General features: G+C 46.8%; 1 protein-coding gene across 4 annotated transcripts in view; it reads left to right on the top strand.

The window, feature by feature from the left end:
• GBA2 (glucosylceramidase beta 2) overlaps positions 1–17,520 on the top strand; it is a 258,273-nt gene that overhangs the window by 154,435 nt on the left and 86,318 nt on the right. For all 4 annotated transcript variants that reach the window (XR_014969056.1, XM_085627706.1, XM_085627707.1 and 1 more), the window contains one exon: positions 84–268. Coding sequence is in view for 3 of the 4 variants with exons in the window: in XM_085627706.1 (XP_085483832.1) it covers positions 84–268 (185 nt within the window). In the remaining variant the exon portion in view is untranslated. The remainder of the gene's footprint in view (positions 1–83; positions 269–17,520) is intronic.

Raw genomic sequence — 17,520 nt, 5'->3', positions numbered from 1 at the left:
CTCACAAGGTGTTTACGTTGTTCAAATGGCATAAGTGATTCACATTAGCTGTCTCTCCCATGCCTTCCCTGTATCCTCTGCAGCACCTTCCCATCCTGGTACAAATCCGCTCTTTTCAATGAGTTGTACTTTGTGGCTGATGGAGGGACCGTGTGGTTGGAGGTGCCCTCTGAGACCAGCGACAGCGATTTGATGGGTGCAGAGACTGGCAGACTGCCAGATCTGCCGAGAGTGCTGAGAGAGTATGGACGCTTTGCCTACCTCGAAGGTAAGCCTCACCTGAATCTGCCACTCCTCCTCCTCCCTCGCCTTGGTGCCCCTTTTCGCATTATTGCTCTGTAAATAGATGCCCCTCTAGGCCTTGTTGCAGGTCTCTTTCTTCTAAAGGCTGGTCTATTACTGTATTATTTACTATCGTTTGTTGAGCTTTGCAGTTCCCCTGTACGTGAAAGAAAGATTTTGATGAGCGCAACAGTCGGTCTGTTTCCCACTATAGTACCTCGGATTGGTGTTGCTCACATGCTTTTTTCCGAAAGTAAGCATTGTGGGATGTGTAGCTGTGGCCCTTCACAGTTACAGTTTATCACAAAATTTACCCTAAACTTGCCTACGCTTTATAGCAAATTATTTACTTATATTGTTGACGAACATAAAGTCAATTTTACAGTAATAAAACTGATATTGTGTATCAGCGTTATAAATGCCTCCGAAGGATTATAGCACTTACTGTTGATAACATACAAAGCGACACTTCATTTCATAAAGCCAGATGTCCTCGGTTACAAACATACGGGTACATCTTAATTGCAGCAAAGTGCTTCTAATCGAATGACAGCCAGCTGGACGGGATGTTTGGGTAATGTCAACATGTGTTTCACAGTTATTGTCCTCCACTTGCTCTGGGCTGATAGCTGTGTTACTAAGGCAGACCTTTAGGCCATATAGGTCAGACTTCAGTGATAAATAGCAACTCCTAACAATAGTTCAGCGCCCATCAAAAGCGGGACCGTTCTGTGAGCCGTATTGGCATTCTCTATAGAAGTAAGTTGATCGTCCTTGTAAAGTTCCTGAATGTTTCTTTTAAAACATTTGTCAAACTCTGATAATAAGGTGTTGAATAAGTGGATCATTTTGCTGTGTGAAGTAACTCTTCAGTGTAAATGGCTGCATCTATTTGTATTTGATCAACCAGTAAGTTCTAACCAGCCTCTTTCAGGTCTCCATCTCACCTTGTATTGTGTTTCTGTCACCTGCCATCCATGTAAGTTCTAACCACTGTCCTAATACGAATTGTGGCAGGAATGTGTCTCCCCTTGGTTCAAAATGTGCCAATGCCTCTCTGGTGTGGAAGAAAAGTGATTAGTAATGGCGAGTTGACTAAGGCTGGTGTTGCAGCCCTGGGGTATTCTGGTGGGAGAGGCGAGGCATTTGATCTCCCTATATGCCAATGATGCATTAGTGTACCTAAGGCAGCCGGAGTATTTCTTGCCCGTCCTTCTTGGGGCAATGCAGGGATTTGGTGACATCTCTTGGCTGTATGTGAATCCTGTTAGGTCCTCACCCTTCCATTGGGAACGTGGGGGGTGGGGGGGGCGCCTCAGAAAGACTGCTGAATTCAGGTCTCTCTTGGGAAATTGGTATCGTACGATATTTGGTTACGATATTTGGGTATCAGGGTAGCTCAGAGGTGTCTAAATCAATCAATTTGAATGTGGGTCTGATAGTGGAAGGTCTAGACCTGAACATCCGGTTTTGAAAGACGCTGCCCTTCTCACTGATGGGCATGGTTGCCCTGATTAAAGTGGTATTGTTGCAGCAATACCACGGATACTCGCTGCAGGGCTCACTGCATGAGATCCTCCACCATTTTTGTGTGGAAAAGATGGGTTGCTCACAGAACTGCTGTAGGCTGGGAAATGCGTGAGGGTGGGGCCTCACATCCTCAAAAGACCTTGGACCCAGGAGAGGTTGGGGTGGGGGGGTTTGCCGGTTTTAGAAGCATAATATATGGTGGCCCACTTGCAGCATATGATACATTGGCCGAACCCTGAGAACAACTGGGAGAAGCAGCTGTTAGGCTCCAGGGACACAGATGATTTGCCAAAGTTGTTGTGTGGTGCAGGACTACCCTTGGAGATACTAAATGTGGTGCTATTAACATGCAAACCCTGGGAAAGAGCCGTAAAGAACGTGATCGGGAGGGCACCATTTGCACCTGACTTGCAGATCTGGATGCTTCAGCCATTTGCGGAAATGCCTGCCACCATGGCGGTAGACCGATGGAAGAGGGGAGGCTGTAATACCCTGGGGGTTGTATCCATAGAGGGTCAATTTATTACAAGATATGAGGCGCCTGGATCATTTGAGTTTGGACATGGACACTACCTTCAGTATGAAAAACTCTGCCATGCTGTGTAAACTGTGGCACTCTTCCCATTGGAGCCGTCACGGTCTCAAACCGTAGGCGCGTTTGTAACCTTGACAGGAGTAAGAAGGCTAATATCCCATCTTCATAGGGCTCGAGGTAGGATCGCCCTGCGCCGTTCCTAGAAATTCAGGCAAGATGGGAGGATGGTTTGGCAGACCCACTTACAGAGGCGAACTGGGGCAAGATGCATAGAGGCGTGAGGACTGTCTACCAATGCTAGGTACAAGTTAATACAATATAATTTCATTCATCAAGTGTAGCTTGCCCCCTAAGATACTGCATGTCATATATCTCGAGAGAGAAAGAGACCAGTTTGTGTTGTGGGGGAAGGAGAGGCAGACTTATTACACATGTCTTGGTCTTGCAGATACCTTGGCTCCTGTTGGCGGGCGATAGTGGAAAAGCTTAATGAGGCTTACGGGGTAGAACCTGCAACTTGATATCAGGACGCAGTTGTTGGGCCTGCTTCAAAACCCGAAGGGAAGGATGCTGAGCAGGACGTTTCTGCTCTTAGGGCTGGTACTAGTGAAGAGACTTGTAGCTATGAGGTGGTTGACGAAGGCGCCCCCTGGGGTGAGTGAGTGGCTTACTGATGTTTCAGAATGGGTAGTGGCAGACTAGGTCCATATTACACAGACCAGGTGGGATCATAAAGTGGGAGATAATCTCCGGGTTTGGGCTGCCATGTTGGATGCACTGATGGATCCCCCTGACTCCCAGCCATCGTGAAGGGCCTGTTTCGAGATGACTCCTATTGAATACTAGTGCCTGGTGTGGGTGTGGGACGTGGTTGTCCCCAGAGGGATTTATAGGCTCGAACTGTGGATGACCCAAGTGGGTGATGTTATGCAAGGTGCACTGAATGCCTAGGAAGGCCCTTGCTATGCATGGATGTTTTATTTTTCAGTTTTATGTAGCCTGTTTTATTATATTCTTTCTTGAGTGTATCGAGAATGGTATGCAGAAGTTCATGGAGAGCAGTTGGGGGGAGAGGGGAGTTGGAAAGAGTTCTTTATTTGCTACACCTGCTGAGGACCATGTGGTGATATGATATACTGTATGCACTGCTGATATGCAGTGAAAATAATGTGAAAAGAAAAGTGGGCAGTACAACTTGGTAGTTGCAATGAACATTTGTGGCTATTTTCGGTAAGAAGCATGGGTGTGTGGAAAATTGACAGCTGATGCTTTAGTGGCAAAGGCTTCACTTTTGGCGATGTTCTCAAATGAAAAGACCTTCTAAGGAGATCACTCCTATAGATGCTCTCAGTGGAAATCCATGATCTCCTCAGTACTGATACGATGGAGTTGACGCGCTGTGCTGGGGCAGGCTGCTCCCCAGTTCATGAGCGCTCCGCCAAAGCTGGGACTGTGCTCTTGACTCCTTTGCTGCTGTGAGGTGGACACTGATAAGAGTTTTTTAATCTACTGAGTGCGCGAGGCGTAGGCGCAGTTAGTGTTGTCAACAAAGAGTAAAAACTATGTGTATAGGTTTTAGATGTTGACCATACCCTGGTTGCCCTCAAGATTCATCTTTAGTTTTCCAGAATGTCTACAGATCCAAATTTTAGGTCTTCGGTAGCCAGGTTGCCTATTATCCCTAGTTGACAGACCGAGGCGCATCTTGAATGCAATTTCTTTGTCAACTGATATATTTCTCTGGGCGGTGAACCAGTGTGTCTGGGTCACTTGACTTAAAATCATGAGTTTGAGTCATATGAGCTGCAGATTATACACTTTTGCATAGATCGCCATCTAGTGTTAGGCCCGGATGTTTGCAGTTTGTTTTTCCTCTTGGAAAGTCTTTGGAAGTCACGAGGTCAGTGACTCCTCCTTTGGATCGTATTGCGCATGGGCTTCGGCTCCATCCTCAGATTGTTTTTTTTCTGCCATCGGGCTCGGATGTAATCTTCGCGCTCCGGTTCCGAACAGCTTCCAGTTCGACGATCGACGCGCAATCCTCACCCCAATTCGCGGTATTGTTTCGATCGCGATCTCTTCAATCAACGCACCTTCTCATCGGCACAAACCTTCGGTTCCAGTCGTCGACGACTGCCTTCGGGCCTACCCAAGCTCCGGTCCCGGCTCATGGAAAGAACTCCATTTAAAAAGTGCCCTCGATGTGGGTCCAAATTTCCCCACACCGATCTTCATGAGGTATGCAACCTCTGCCTCTCCCCTGAACACGAGGCTCGAGACTGTCCGGCCTGTAAGTCTTTCCGATCCAAAAGACTATTCGGGACCGAAGAGCCAGAAGGAACATGGCACACTCCTCGACGTCCATTCCAGTCGACATCTTCGGAGACGACATCGACGATCCGGAACATCATCGCACCGAAGAGGACCTCGTCAGCGCTTCCGAGGCCGATGAGTCAGATGTGGAAGACATCACTCCGGCGCAGAGGGTCGTGAGTACCAATCTATCTCCCCCCCCCCCCCCCCACACCCGCGCCGACACCCAAAAAGGCTTCGGTCACGCCTTCGCCTCCGGGCCTAAGCAAGACCAGAGACACTGCTTCATACACCCCACCTTTGGGCCCAGTGAAAAAGCCAAGTAAGCCTTCCGGCGCCTCGGGCTCGAACCAGCCTACCAGCGGTGCCGAGAAACACACTTCGGCACCGAAAAAGAAACCGGCCTCCACCTCGATACCGAGCTCCGCACCGAAGCCCTTGGGGTCGAAACCCAGCTCTTCGGTACCGATGCCATCTTCCGTACCGACCAAACCACACAAGGCCACCGGCACCAACACTTCCAAGCCGAAGCCCATCTCGGCGCCACCAAGAGACCGGAGGGTCCCAAGCCGGGTTCTAAGCAACAAACCGGCACAGAAAAACCTAAAGAGACATTGGCCCCGACGCCTTCGGCGCCGACGGACCAAATAACCTCACCAGAACTATTTACCCCGGATCCCTTGCAAAAAACTCACCAAGGATCCAAAAACTGGACATTTGACACTCTCTACCAAAAAGAGACATTTGGAGAAGCCTGCTCCGCCTCCACCTCCAAAGAGGAAGGACTCTGCTACCTCTCCGTTCAGAATACCTTCCTCTCCACCTCCACCTCCTCCTCCTCCTCCTCCTCCTTCCCCACCTCCACTCCCACCTCATCGTTCTCCGACCCCGTCTCCAGACGATGATGATCACGGGGACCCATATCATGATACAGGGGATGTGCCACAGAACCCCACCCCTACAGGATCCTCAGACCCATGGGACGATTACAATATTCCAGATATCCCCAACGTCCCACAAGACTATCTTTACCCTTCTAGACCATCCTCCACCAGAAGATTCATTAGGGTTCAACCATCTTCTGCAAAGGGCGGCACATTATCACGGGGTGGACTTGCATACCGACCCCGTGGAGGAAGATTTCCTCCTAGACACATTTGATACCTCGCATAGGTCCACCTCCATACTACCCATGCTCAAAGGGGTGGTAAAGCATGCGGCAGAAGTTTTTAAAGACCCAGTTAAAGCCAGGGTCATTAACCCACGTATTGAAAAAAAATACAAACCTGCTCCCTCAGATCTCTCCTACATCAGGGGACCAGCGCCACTAGACTCCTTAGTAGTATCTACGGCACGTAAAAGGCCAAATTCACAAGCGTCAGGTGATGCACCGCCACCTGACAAAGAATCAAAACTACTAGATGCATCAGGCAAACGCACAGCATCCCAGGCGACCAACATATGGCGTATAGCAAACACTCAGGCACTACTGGCCAGATATGACAGGGCTCATTATGACGAATTAGAAAGCATAATGCACCATCTTCCTGAAAAATATAAAGCTAGGGCTAACGAGTTAATTCAGGAGGGTAAAACAATCACGAATACCTCCATACGTTGTGCCCTAGATGCAGCAGACACAGCCTCCAGGGCCATCAACACCAGCGTCCTTTTCCGTCACCATGCTTGGCTAAGGGTATCTGGTTTTAAACCGGAAGTACAGGCCTCTATCCTTAACCATCCCTTTGACCAGGAACATCTATTTGGGCCAAAGGTGGATGAGGCCTTAGAAAAAATGAAAATCCACGGGGGCCTTACAGTCTCACCCGCCCAGACGCTCCTTTCGCCGCTCCTCCTTTCGGAGTACATCCAGAGGATACTCCTCAGACACAGCGTCCACATCATACAAATCCCCTACTCAGACCACCTTTACAAAAGGTTACCAGAGAGGCGGCTACAGGGGTAACAACAACAAGGGCAGAGGCAAAACAAACAATGCCCGTTCTACCACACCTCCTACCCAATGACTTCCCCCTGCTCCCCCCAGACCATTCCACTCCGGTCGGGGGCAGACTCCAAAATTTCCTTCATGTCTGGGCGACCATCACCTCAGACAAATGGGTGACCCAAATAATTTGGTCAGGCTACTGCCTAGAACTAACATCTACTCCCCCCCAAACATTCCACCCAGGCAACGCCCAATGTCACAAAAAAAGTCAACATTACTAAAGCAGGAGGTAATCTCCCTCCTACAAAAACAGGAATAGAACACGTTCCTGTCAATCAACAAAATATGGGGGTTTACTTCCTAAATTTTCTCATACCAAAAAGGGACGAGGCTCTACGACCTATTCTAGATCTCCGGCCCCTAAACACATACATACACTCAGACCATTTTCACATGGTAACGCTTCAGCAGGTACTTCCGCTTCTCTCCCAGAACGACTTCCTCACCACACTGGACTTGAAAGACGCATACTTCCACATTCCAGTACTCCATGCTCACAGAAAGTACCTCAGATTTGTAGTGGACGGACAACACTACCAGTTCAAGGTGCTCCCATTCGGAGTCACAACAGCACCACGGGTATTCACCAAGTGCCTAGCGGTAGTGGCGGCACACCTCCGAAGACAGCACATTCACGTCTTCCCATACCTAGACGATTGGCTGATAAAAGCCACTTCATACAATCAGTGTGTACGACACACCGCCACCACAATCGAACTACTTCACCAACTAGGCTTTACGGTGAACCACCAAAAGTCCCAGCTACAACCATTCCACATAAAACAATACCTCGGTGCCACCATAGACACCTCAATAGCAATAGCCTACCCCAATCCGGCCAGGATTGCAAGCATTCAGGCTTTGCAACAAAAATTCATACCTCAACACTCCCTTCCAGCACGAGTGTTCATTCAACTAATAGGGATGATGGCCTCTTGCATTTTCATATTGCCCCACGCAAGACTCCAGATGCGTCCTCTCCAAGAGTGCTTAGCGTGCCAATGGAACCAGGCCCAAGGTCAACTGACAGATCTGGTGTTGGTAGACGGTCGCACCCATCGCTCTCTGCAGGGGTGGAACACCACAAACCTTTCCAAAGGTCGACTGTTCCTGGACCCGGTTCCCCAGATAATACTAACAACGGACGCATCGCTCTCCGGCTGGGGAGCTCACCTATTACACCTCACCGTGCAGGGCACATGGACGCCTCAACAAAAGTTACTCCATATCAACCATCTGGAGTTACTAGCAATCTTTTTAGCCCTAAAATCTTTTCAGACACAGATTTCAGGCAAGGCTGTCCTCATTCGCACAGACAACATGACGGCCATGTATTATATACAAAAACAAGACGGCACACACTCTCCACAGCTCTCTCAATTAGCACAGAGCATATGGAGATGGGCAATTCCCCACAAAATCTTTCTCCTAGCTCAACATGTCCCAGGAGTCCAAAACACCGTGGCAGATCTGCTCAGCAGACACACAACAGATCCACGAGTGGGAACTTCACCCACAGGTTCTTCATCCGTTCTTTCAAATGTGGGGGTATCCGCAGATAGACCTCTTTGCCACCCACGAAAACACAAAATGCCCAAGCTTCGCCGCCAGATACCCACACCCATTGTCCAAAGGAAATGCGATATTGATGAACTGGTCAGGCAAATTTGCGTACGCTTTTCCGCCTCTCCCACTCATTCCATTAGTGGTGCGCAAACTACAACAACACTCCCTCACACTAATCCTAGTAGCTCCAACGTGGGCCAGACAACCGTGGTACACCACGCTGCTGGAACTCTCTGTAGTACCACACCAAAAACTACACCTCTCACCATGCCTCCTAACCCAGAACCATGGAGAGATCAGACACCCGGACCCAGCTCAGCTCAACCTTGCGATCTGGCTCCTGAAATCCTAGAATTTGGGTACCTAAATCTTCCCCCTGATTGTATGAACGTCATCAGAGAAGCTAGACGACCTACCAATAGAGCGTGCTACGCTGCCAAGTGGAAACGATTTGTTGTTTATTGCCATAACACCATCAATCCCCTGGACGTGTCCATTCAACACATCATAGGCTACTTACTCCACCTACAAAGGTGTAATCTAGCCTATACGTCCATTCGATTACACCTCGCAGCAATTGCAGCTCACTTACAAAACGGGCAACATCTTTCACTCTTTAGAGTACCTGCGATTAAAGCCTTCATGGAAGGCCTAAAAAGAATAATTCCCCCCAGAGTACCACCCTCACCTGTGTGGAACCTAAATATTGTTCTCACAAGGCTAATGGGGCCTCCCTTGGAACCTTTACACAAATGTGAACTACAATTCCTAACATGGAAAACCGCTTTCCTTGTAGCCATCACTTCCCTTAGAAGGGTTCGTGAGATACAAGCACTTACCATACAAGAACCTTTTCTTCAAATGCACCATAACAAAGTTGTTCTCCGTACCAACCCAAAATTCCTACCTAAAGTCATTTCCCCTTCTCACCTAAACCAATCTGTAGAACTACCAGTATTTTTCTCGCAACCTCAGACCGTTGCAGAAAGGGCTCTGCACACGCTAGATGTCAAACGAGCCTTACTCTTCTACATCGAGAGAACACAACCTTTCCGCAAGACCAAACAACTGTTTCTCTTTCTCTCCACCACACAAGGGCAACCCCATCTCAAAATCAGGGATAGCTAGGTGGATTGTAAAATGCATTCAGATTTGCTACCACAAGGCAAAACGAACGCTATCCGTTCCCCCTAAAGCCCATTCTACACGAAAGATAGGGGCTTCCATGGCATTTTTAGGGAACATCCAATTAGATGATATCTGCAAAGCAGCTACATGGTCCACACCGCACACTTTCACTAAACACTATTGTGTAGATGTGCAAACTAAGCAACAAGCTAGTGTGATGAGTACAGGCCCCAGCTAGGCCCGCAGAATACAACTGTTCGCTCTCCTGTAACAAAAGCTAGAAGGAAGTTGGCACGGAAACTGCAAATACAAAGACAGAGTTTATTAACCCTTAAGGGTGGTCCTACAACCTACACAACACTCTTCAGTATTGCATAGAGTAGCACAAAGAACTTGCGTACGTGGTCCCCTTTTATACACAATAGAGGGGCTCATAAGTGGGTAGATACAACATAGAGCAAAATTCATTACCATTTATGGACATTTTCGATACAGGATCAATATGTGGGCGGAGTTAACAATTTCCTGAGCCAGCGAAAACATGGTCAAACAAGGACTAACTGATAACAGATGTGGTCAAGTCTGGACATGCGCCAGACGGACAAAGGAGCTATTTATAGACTGTTACTAGGCAGATTACAAGAGCAACTAACAAAAAGGTAGGACTCTTCTCGTGCAAAGCACGTGGAGACATGACAATACAAAATGGAGTCCAGACTTTAGTCAGCATAAGACAAGAAACATGCTTTAACTGGAGAGAATTCATGTCTTTAGTGAATGCTTAATCATATCGCTGTTTTAGTTTTCAACAGACGACCCTTTCAGCATTTACTGAAGACATTCGGCTTATTAGGATAATCATCATATATGTCAATTTTCATCATCTCTTCCACCTCTTTGTTTAAATGTTTCTGATAGGTGACATTGGCAATAGCTTTCTTATCAGGAATACAGAATGACACACATAAGGAACAGAGTAAAGGACCACACTGAACACAGATGCAACAGGAAAACAGAACTGCTACAATAATACAGAGACCAGTTAAAACTTTCCATCCCCATGTAGTGATCAATGCCCAAAACCATCCAGAAAAGGTCCAAGTGCCATTTTCTGTATGAATCTCAGTTGCAATTTTATGCAATTTATTAATGGCGTTATAGACTGATGGCGTGTGGTCAGGAATAAATACACAACAACTACTCCCGATAATTCTACATGCTCCACCTCTGTCAGCTAACATAACATCTAATACCATACGATTCTGTAACGCAACAATTCTAGTGATTTGTAATACTTCCGTAAGATTCCCAAGAGCAACAGCAGCTTGATTCGTTACAGCCTCTACAACTCTTGTTAATCTTCGAACCTTCCTACTATTTAGGGCAGCTCCAACAAAGAAAAACAATCCTAAGTTAAAATCAACATACTGCTGTAAGCTAGTATCAGTTTGATCAACATCATCAATAGATAGAGTACGTTTATACCTATTTACAGTTACATTGTTCAATAACTTCAAATCTTTATGATAGGATGCAGGCGCTAAGAATACAGGGGGTAATAAGAACGCTACATAACATACTCCGGACCAGCCGGCTGGTAAGCGATAATAACCCTTATTCCCACATACGAAGTATGTATTATGGGAAGCTAAGAAAGTACTATTATTTAATACATCTATATTCAAAACAATAATACAGTCACTAACACCAACAGGAATATGACCCACACTCTGAACACACAGGTCCGCTTGAGCTTGTGCCACTTGAATCACAAATTGTTCATTCCCAGCAGTGTCTCTGGTGTTCGTGAAGATATAGGGGATTGATTCATTGTCTGGTCGATATTCTTCCCACTCCCATATTGTCCCATTCGCTTGTGGATAGCCTTCTTTATCTTGATGACATTCCCTATTAAGTCTAAAAAGTAGTCGTCCCACTGTAGGTTTCTGTGTGGCAAAAAGCAAAGTGTACCATGCTCTACAAGAGCCATTATGAGAGAAAGGAAGAGGTATAAATGGCGTTCCTCCTTTCTTCTGATGAGCTGGCATCATACCACATATCCAACAGTTCGTAGCATTTGTAGCAACATGGGTATGATGCAACATCTGGATGAAAGTATTATTCAAATAAGACTGACGATGCTTCAATTCTTGATACGGAAGGGTATAAAAGTAGTGCTCCTCAGGCACTGGAGTAGTCAAAACAAGCAACTCACGGGCAGGAGTCACATCCTCAACAAACCACGTGGTTATACCAACAATGGCTACAATGATAATAAAGCTTGTCGCACAAAAAATCTTCTTCTTCTCCATTTTATAGTAAAAGTCAATATCTTCCTGAAACTAAAAGGTTGTCAGAACTCTTCCCCTTAGGCAGCCGTTGAGTTCTTCACCAGCGGGCCAAGAGGGGTGTCACTACACTAATGCAGGGCTGATCCCCCCCCGCCCCCCCCCCTTGCCTCATTGGCTCTCCGTTTCACTAACCTAAGGGCCGTTCTGACAATGTCCTGATACAGAAAGAAGTCACTTCCTCAGTCTGAGATGATATCTCCTCCTCCAGGAACCGCTTGGTCCGGGAAGAGCTCCTCAGTGTCGTTCGGTTCCACAGCACGGCTTGTCTCTGCCGTCAGGATTTCTCGATGGTCGGTCAATACAGCAGGCTCCACTAATCCAGGCGGCACTTTACGACAGTGCAAGGAGTGGATCCAGTTCTTCCGATTGGAGACTCGCACAGCTGTCCTCGTTGCGAGCAAGACTTGCTCAGGACCAACCCATCTCGGCTCCAGACTGTTCGTCCTTTCAAACACCTTGATCATAACATGGTCTCCAGGCCGGAGGTTATGTCCTTCACCTGTGGACCGATCAGGGAGCGCTTCTCGAACCTGTTGATGAATAGAAACCAAATTATCCGTTAACTGTGCCAGATAATCATTCATCATTACACAAGGTACATCATACACTGACTTCGGTTTCGGTGGACCCCAAATATTCATTGGGCGTCCAAACACAATCTCATAGGGTGTGAGACCGGTCCGAGAATGCGGTATCGATCTAATTGACAATAATGCCAGCGGTAAAGCGTCTGGCCAAGTCAAAGAAGTCGAAGCTTGGATCTTAGCGATCTTAAGCTTCAAAGTACCGTTATATTTCTCAACCAATCCCGCAGACTGTGGGTGAAACACTACGTTGAATTTCTGGGAAATTCCCAGTCCTTTCAGGACATACTTGATAACGTCTGCTATAAAATGAGGTCCATTATCACTCCACAACAATCTACAAACACCATATCGAGGGAAGAACTCGTTCAATAGCATCTTGGCTGTAGTCATTGCAGTATTGTCTTTCGTAGGGTATGCCTCAACCCATTTGCTGAAGGCACAAACCACTACTAGAACATACTTCAGATTGTTACAGCGCTCAAGCTGAATGTAATCCATCTGCAAAACCTCAAAGGGTGCAGTAGGTGTTGCAAATCCTCCTGCTGGAGTTCGTGTACCCTTTCCTGGGTTGTACCTCAGGCAAATCATGCAGGTCTGCACTACCCTCTTTGCCGTACTAGCGATCTCCGGATGCTCCCAAACTCGTGTGAGTAATTTGACAATTGCGTAAGCTCCGACATGCGCTAGTCCATGTGCCATCTGAACCATAGGTTGTACAAAAGCTGTGGGTAACTTCCACTTATCCATCTTCTTACTTCTCCAACACCCTTCGTCATCTAATTCTCCATCATTGGACCACTGCTCCCGTTCCTTATCGGAAGCGGTCCTCTGTATCTCCAGCACTTCTCTCCTAGCATCATGCCATCTTTCTGCCTGTGACTTTACAACATACATTGCAGTAGAGCCAGGCTGCATCGCCGTCTCTCGTGCCACCCGGTCTACAAAAGCATTCCCTTCTCCAACTTTATCAACCACCTTTTTGTGGGCACTACATTTAACTATAGCAATCTTCTTTGGATATGTTAATGCAGTCAAAAGGTTATGAACTAACTCCCCATACATTATCTGTGCTCCATGTGACGTTAGAAACCCTCTCTCCTTCCAGAGTAGGCCAAAATCGTGCGCTACTCCGAAGGCATAGCGGCTATCTGTATAAACATTCACACACAATCCTGTACTCAGCTCACATGCTCGTGTTAATGCTATCAGTTCCGCTGCTTGAGCTGATTTCTGCGGTATGCGTGCTGTCTCCACTATTGTTTGTAATGTGGTAATTGCATACGCTGCTGAAGTCGTACCATCTGGTAGCTTCAGGCATGATCCGTCCACCCACAGTTCTCCATCTACATCTGTAAAGGGCGTATCCTGGAGATCAATACGACCCTTTGTCTGTTCCTCAGTCACAAGAATACAGTCATGTGCTTTTCGTGCTTCAGACTGAGTTTCCGGAAATGGCAACATTGTGGCTGGATTTAACGTTGCACACCTCTTTATCGTAATATGAGGAGCCAAAAGCGTCAACTCATATCCCGTTAAACGAGCACTGGTCAAATGCTGCGTCTTTGTCTGATTAAGCAGAGCATCAACAGCATGGGGAACTAATACCAACAGCTTATGAGATAACACAATTCCCTCGCTTTGGCATATTGACCCAGCTGTCGCTGCAACCGAGCGAAAACAACCAGGCAATGCTCGGGCAACAGGATCAAGTACAGCCGAAAAATATGCACAAGGGCGCTGCTTGTCGCCGTGCATCTGCACTAAAACTGATAATGCACATCCATCTTTCTCATGTACATACAATGTAAAGGGCTTCGTATAATCAGGGGTCCCTAACACTGGTGCTGAACAAAGGGCTTGTCGCAATTGCTGAAAGGCAATTTCACACTCATTTGACCAGGGAAGAGGAATTGGGGTATCTTTTGTCAAAAGTGCTAACAATGGCTTAGCTATGTGTGAGAACCCCAATATCCATTGCCTACAAAAAGAAGCAAGACCCAAAAATGCACGCACTTCCTTCTGTGTGGAAGGTACTGGCGTGTCCAAAATTGCTTGAATACGATCTGGTGTGAGTGCACGCCCCTCCTTAGACAAAAGGTGACCCAAATAAGTCACCTTTTGGTCTACAGAATTGAAATTTCTTCCTCGACACTTTGTGATTGTGAGATGCCAAAAAGGAAAGCAGGGATAACGTACACTTCTCACACAGCTCAGGGGTGTCGGCCGCCAACAAGATGTCGTCGACATATTGTATAAGGGCTACACCATCAGGCAGAACAAAGGAATCCAATTGTCTTTTCAATGCTTGACTGTAAATACTAGGACTCTCTGTATAACCCTGAGGGACTCTACAAAATCTATAAGAGCGGTTATTCAAAGTGAAGCCAAAAAGGTATCGGCTATCAGGATGAATAGGAATCGAAAAGAAAGCATTTTTCAAATCTATAACTGAAAATGTGGTCGCCGTTGGTGGGACCAGAGTAAGTAAGCTCGTGATATCAGAAACCACTGGATACTGAGGTATCACTATCTTATTCACTTCCCTTAAGTCAATAATAAAACGATAAACCCTAGTATCGGTATCTTTCTTCAAAATGGGTAAAATAGGACTGTTGCAGACGTTGTAGGGAACTTCCTCCACTACTCCCACCTTAATCAAATCCTGCACAATCTGTATGAGTGCCTCCTCCCCCTCCTGGGAAATACGATACTGAGGGAGGCGTGGTAACACTGCACCCTCCTGGACACTAATGTGGACAGGCGGAATCACCATCTGTCCCACATCAGTATCCGAAGTGGCCCACAAAGTACGAGGGAGAGAAGCTAATACAGCATCCTCTGCAACCACACACAATAGTTCTGCCATAGGGTGATTATCGTTTAATATCACACGTACTCCAGAGCTACGATCCGCTGCTCCCCTACTGAAGTGCTTAAGCATATCAAGACCCATAATGTTGTCAGGCGTGTTCGGAGCAAGCAAAAACGGACAAGGTGCAGAAAGTTGTTCAACACGAAATGCAAGGGGTCGGGATAGAGGGCTTCGAGAGAGTGTACCATCAAACCCTACCGATGTAACCATTAAGCCAGATGGGGGAGCCCTCGGAACCAATTGTTTGGACAGCGCACTGCGAGTAGCTCCTGTATCAACTAGGAACTGATCAGTAGAACCCAGAACATTTGCTGAAACATAAGGACCCCTCTGATCAACCGGCACTTCAACTGATTCCAACCCCCACCCAACGCAATCCTATGCATGCTGCGAATCATGGTACCCAGGGCGATCGTTCCCAGACATTTGATACTGATTTTGCCGATCAAATACATTAGGTCTATCTCGTTGCTGCACGTTAGGCTCAAAACGAACACGATCATTGGAATTCCCTCTGAAATTCGAAAAACCCCCTCTACCTCTCGACGATCCCTGACCACGTCCCTGACGGGGTGCATATAGTACCGGACAATCCCTGGCCCAATGACCCAGCTGTTTACAATACTCACTTTGATTTCTATTAACATCTGACCGACCCGAAGGGGGACCATAGAATCCTCCTCTACCTCTTTCGACACCCCGACGAGGCGGACCATACATTTGTGCTAGCATCACCTTAGTTTTCAAATCTTTCGATTTCTTCTCCTCATTCCCCTTCGCTTCTTGTTCCTGACGCTCATAATACTGAGCCATAGTCAGGAGGGATGCCGGAGACGAGGTGGACCAAGAACTTTCACTCGCCTTTTAATCGAGCTGCTATTCCCGGTAATAAATTCGCCACATATTTATCAACAAAAAGATGTCGACCCGTATCATCCGTAAGCAACTTACCACTGAAATCATGAAATGTTTCCTCAAAGCGCGTAAAGAAGTCTGAAACTGATTCATCGACCTTCTGTTTACATGAGGCTAACATATTCCAGTCAATCTTTTTAGGGGGAATAATCGTTTTCAACTTAGTCAAGATAGCAGCAGGAAGATCTAAAATAAGCTGGGGCGGTTTTTGCGCTGGTTTTCTCTCCCTATCCTCATCCTCAATCTCAGACCATTTAGCCTTAAAAGCGGCTTGATCATCCACCTTCCGCACAGATCGCCACATATCCGGTGGTAAAATAAGCCCAAAGAACAAATCTATTTCTGCCAAAGTCATAGTACAAGAATTCAAAGCCCCTTCGACCTCTTCATAAAAGGCCGCTGGATTCTTGCTGGGGTCAGGCAATGCATTCTTTAATGCCATAACATCAGTCCTATGCCAGGGAGTATAAACCCAATTATACACAAAATATCCCCTAGCATCGGGGGAAGACATGTCTAGACTAGTTCCTGCTCCTTTAGGAGGAACATACAAAGGTGCCGCCTCTCGCATTGGTTTAGCATGCACTAGTTCACTCTTATCTGAATGGGAGATAGATGATTGTTTTCCGCCGACGTGTGAATCCGATTGCTCCTTCTCCCCTGTCTTTTGGCGCGCTCTCTCTTTAAGTTCAAATGCCGCGTCCCGCAATGCAAACAGCCGTCGGACCGCATCAGGTACCTTAGAGGGAGAAAAGACACCATTACATAATGCTTTAGAATCTGATTCTACATCATCGGGCTCAAAAACATCGGAATATTTCCGAAAGGCAGTAATCACCTCATCAGAAAAAGTTTCAACAAAATACAGTTTCTCTCTATCCTGCCAATTTTCCAAAGATTCCAATAATTCAGTAAGAGATAGCTTGCCCTTAAGCGCACGAAGAGAAATTTTCCGAAGCTCACCCATACGCTCAGTTGATAACATGGACCGCGTGTCTACCTTATCCAAAACCGATCCAGAATCCTGTGACCTCGGGGCAGACGCGCCAACATAAGGGGGCGGAGAGCGATCTAATAAATGAAAATCATCTTCGAGATTAGTAAGGACAGGATAAAGTGGCTCGCGGACAGCATATTGACCCGAGACTTGCAACCTACGCTCTTTCTCTTGTCTCTCCGCCAGTTCTCTTTCCTCCCGACACTTCGCTTCCTGTGCTCTCACATGATAATTTTTCCGTTGCTCTTTATCAGCGCTTTCTCACGTTTCTCTCGCTCACACACTTCCTTCACCCATAACCGTACACATTCAAACATATCTTGCCGAGCACGCCGTTTACACATACACTGTTCCACATACTCAATCTTACGCATATCAAACGATCCATACAAAGGCCATCGTAACTCAGGATCCTTTTTGGTATATTTCCTCCACA

Source organism: Triturus cristatus, chromosome 2_1 (assembly GCF_964204655.1).
Source record: "Triturus cristatus chromosome 2_1, aTriCri1.1, whole genome shotgun sequence".
NCBI lineage: Eukaryota > Metazoa > Chordata > Amphibia > Caudata > Salamandridae > Triturus > Triturus cristatus.
The sequence above is the reverse complement of the archived record's forward strand: the minus strand, read 5'-3'. Positions and strand labels throughout refer to the sequence as shown.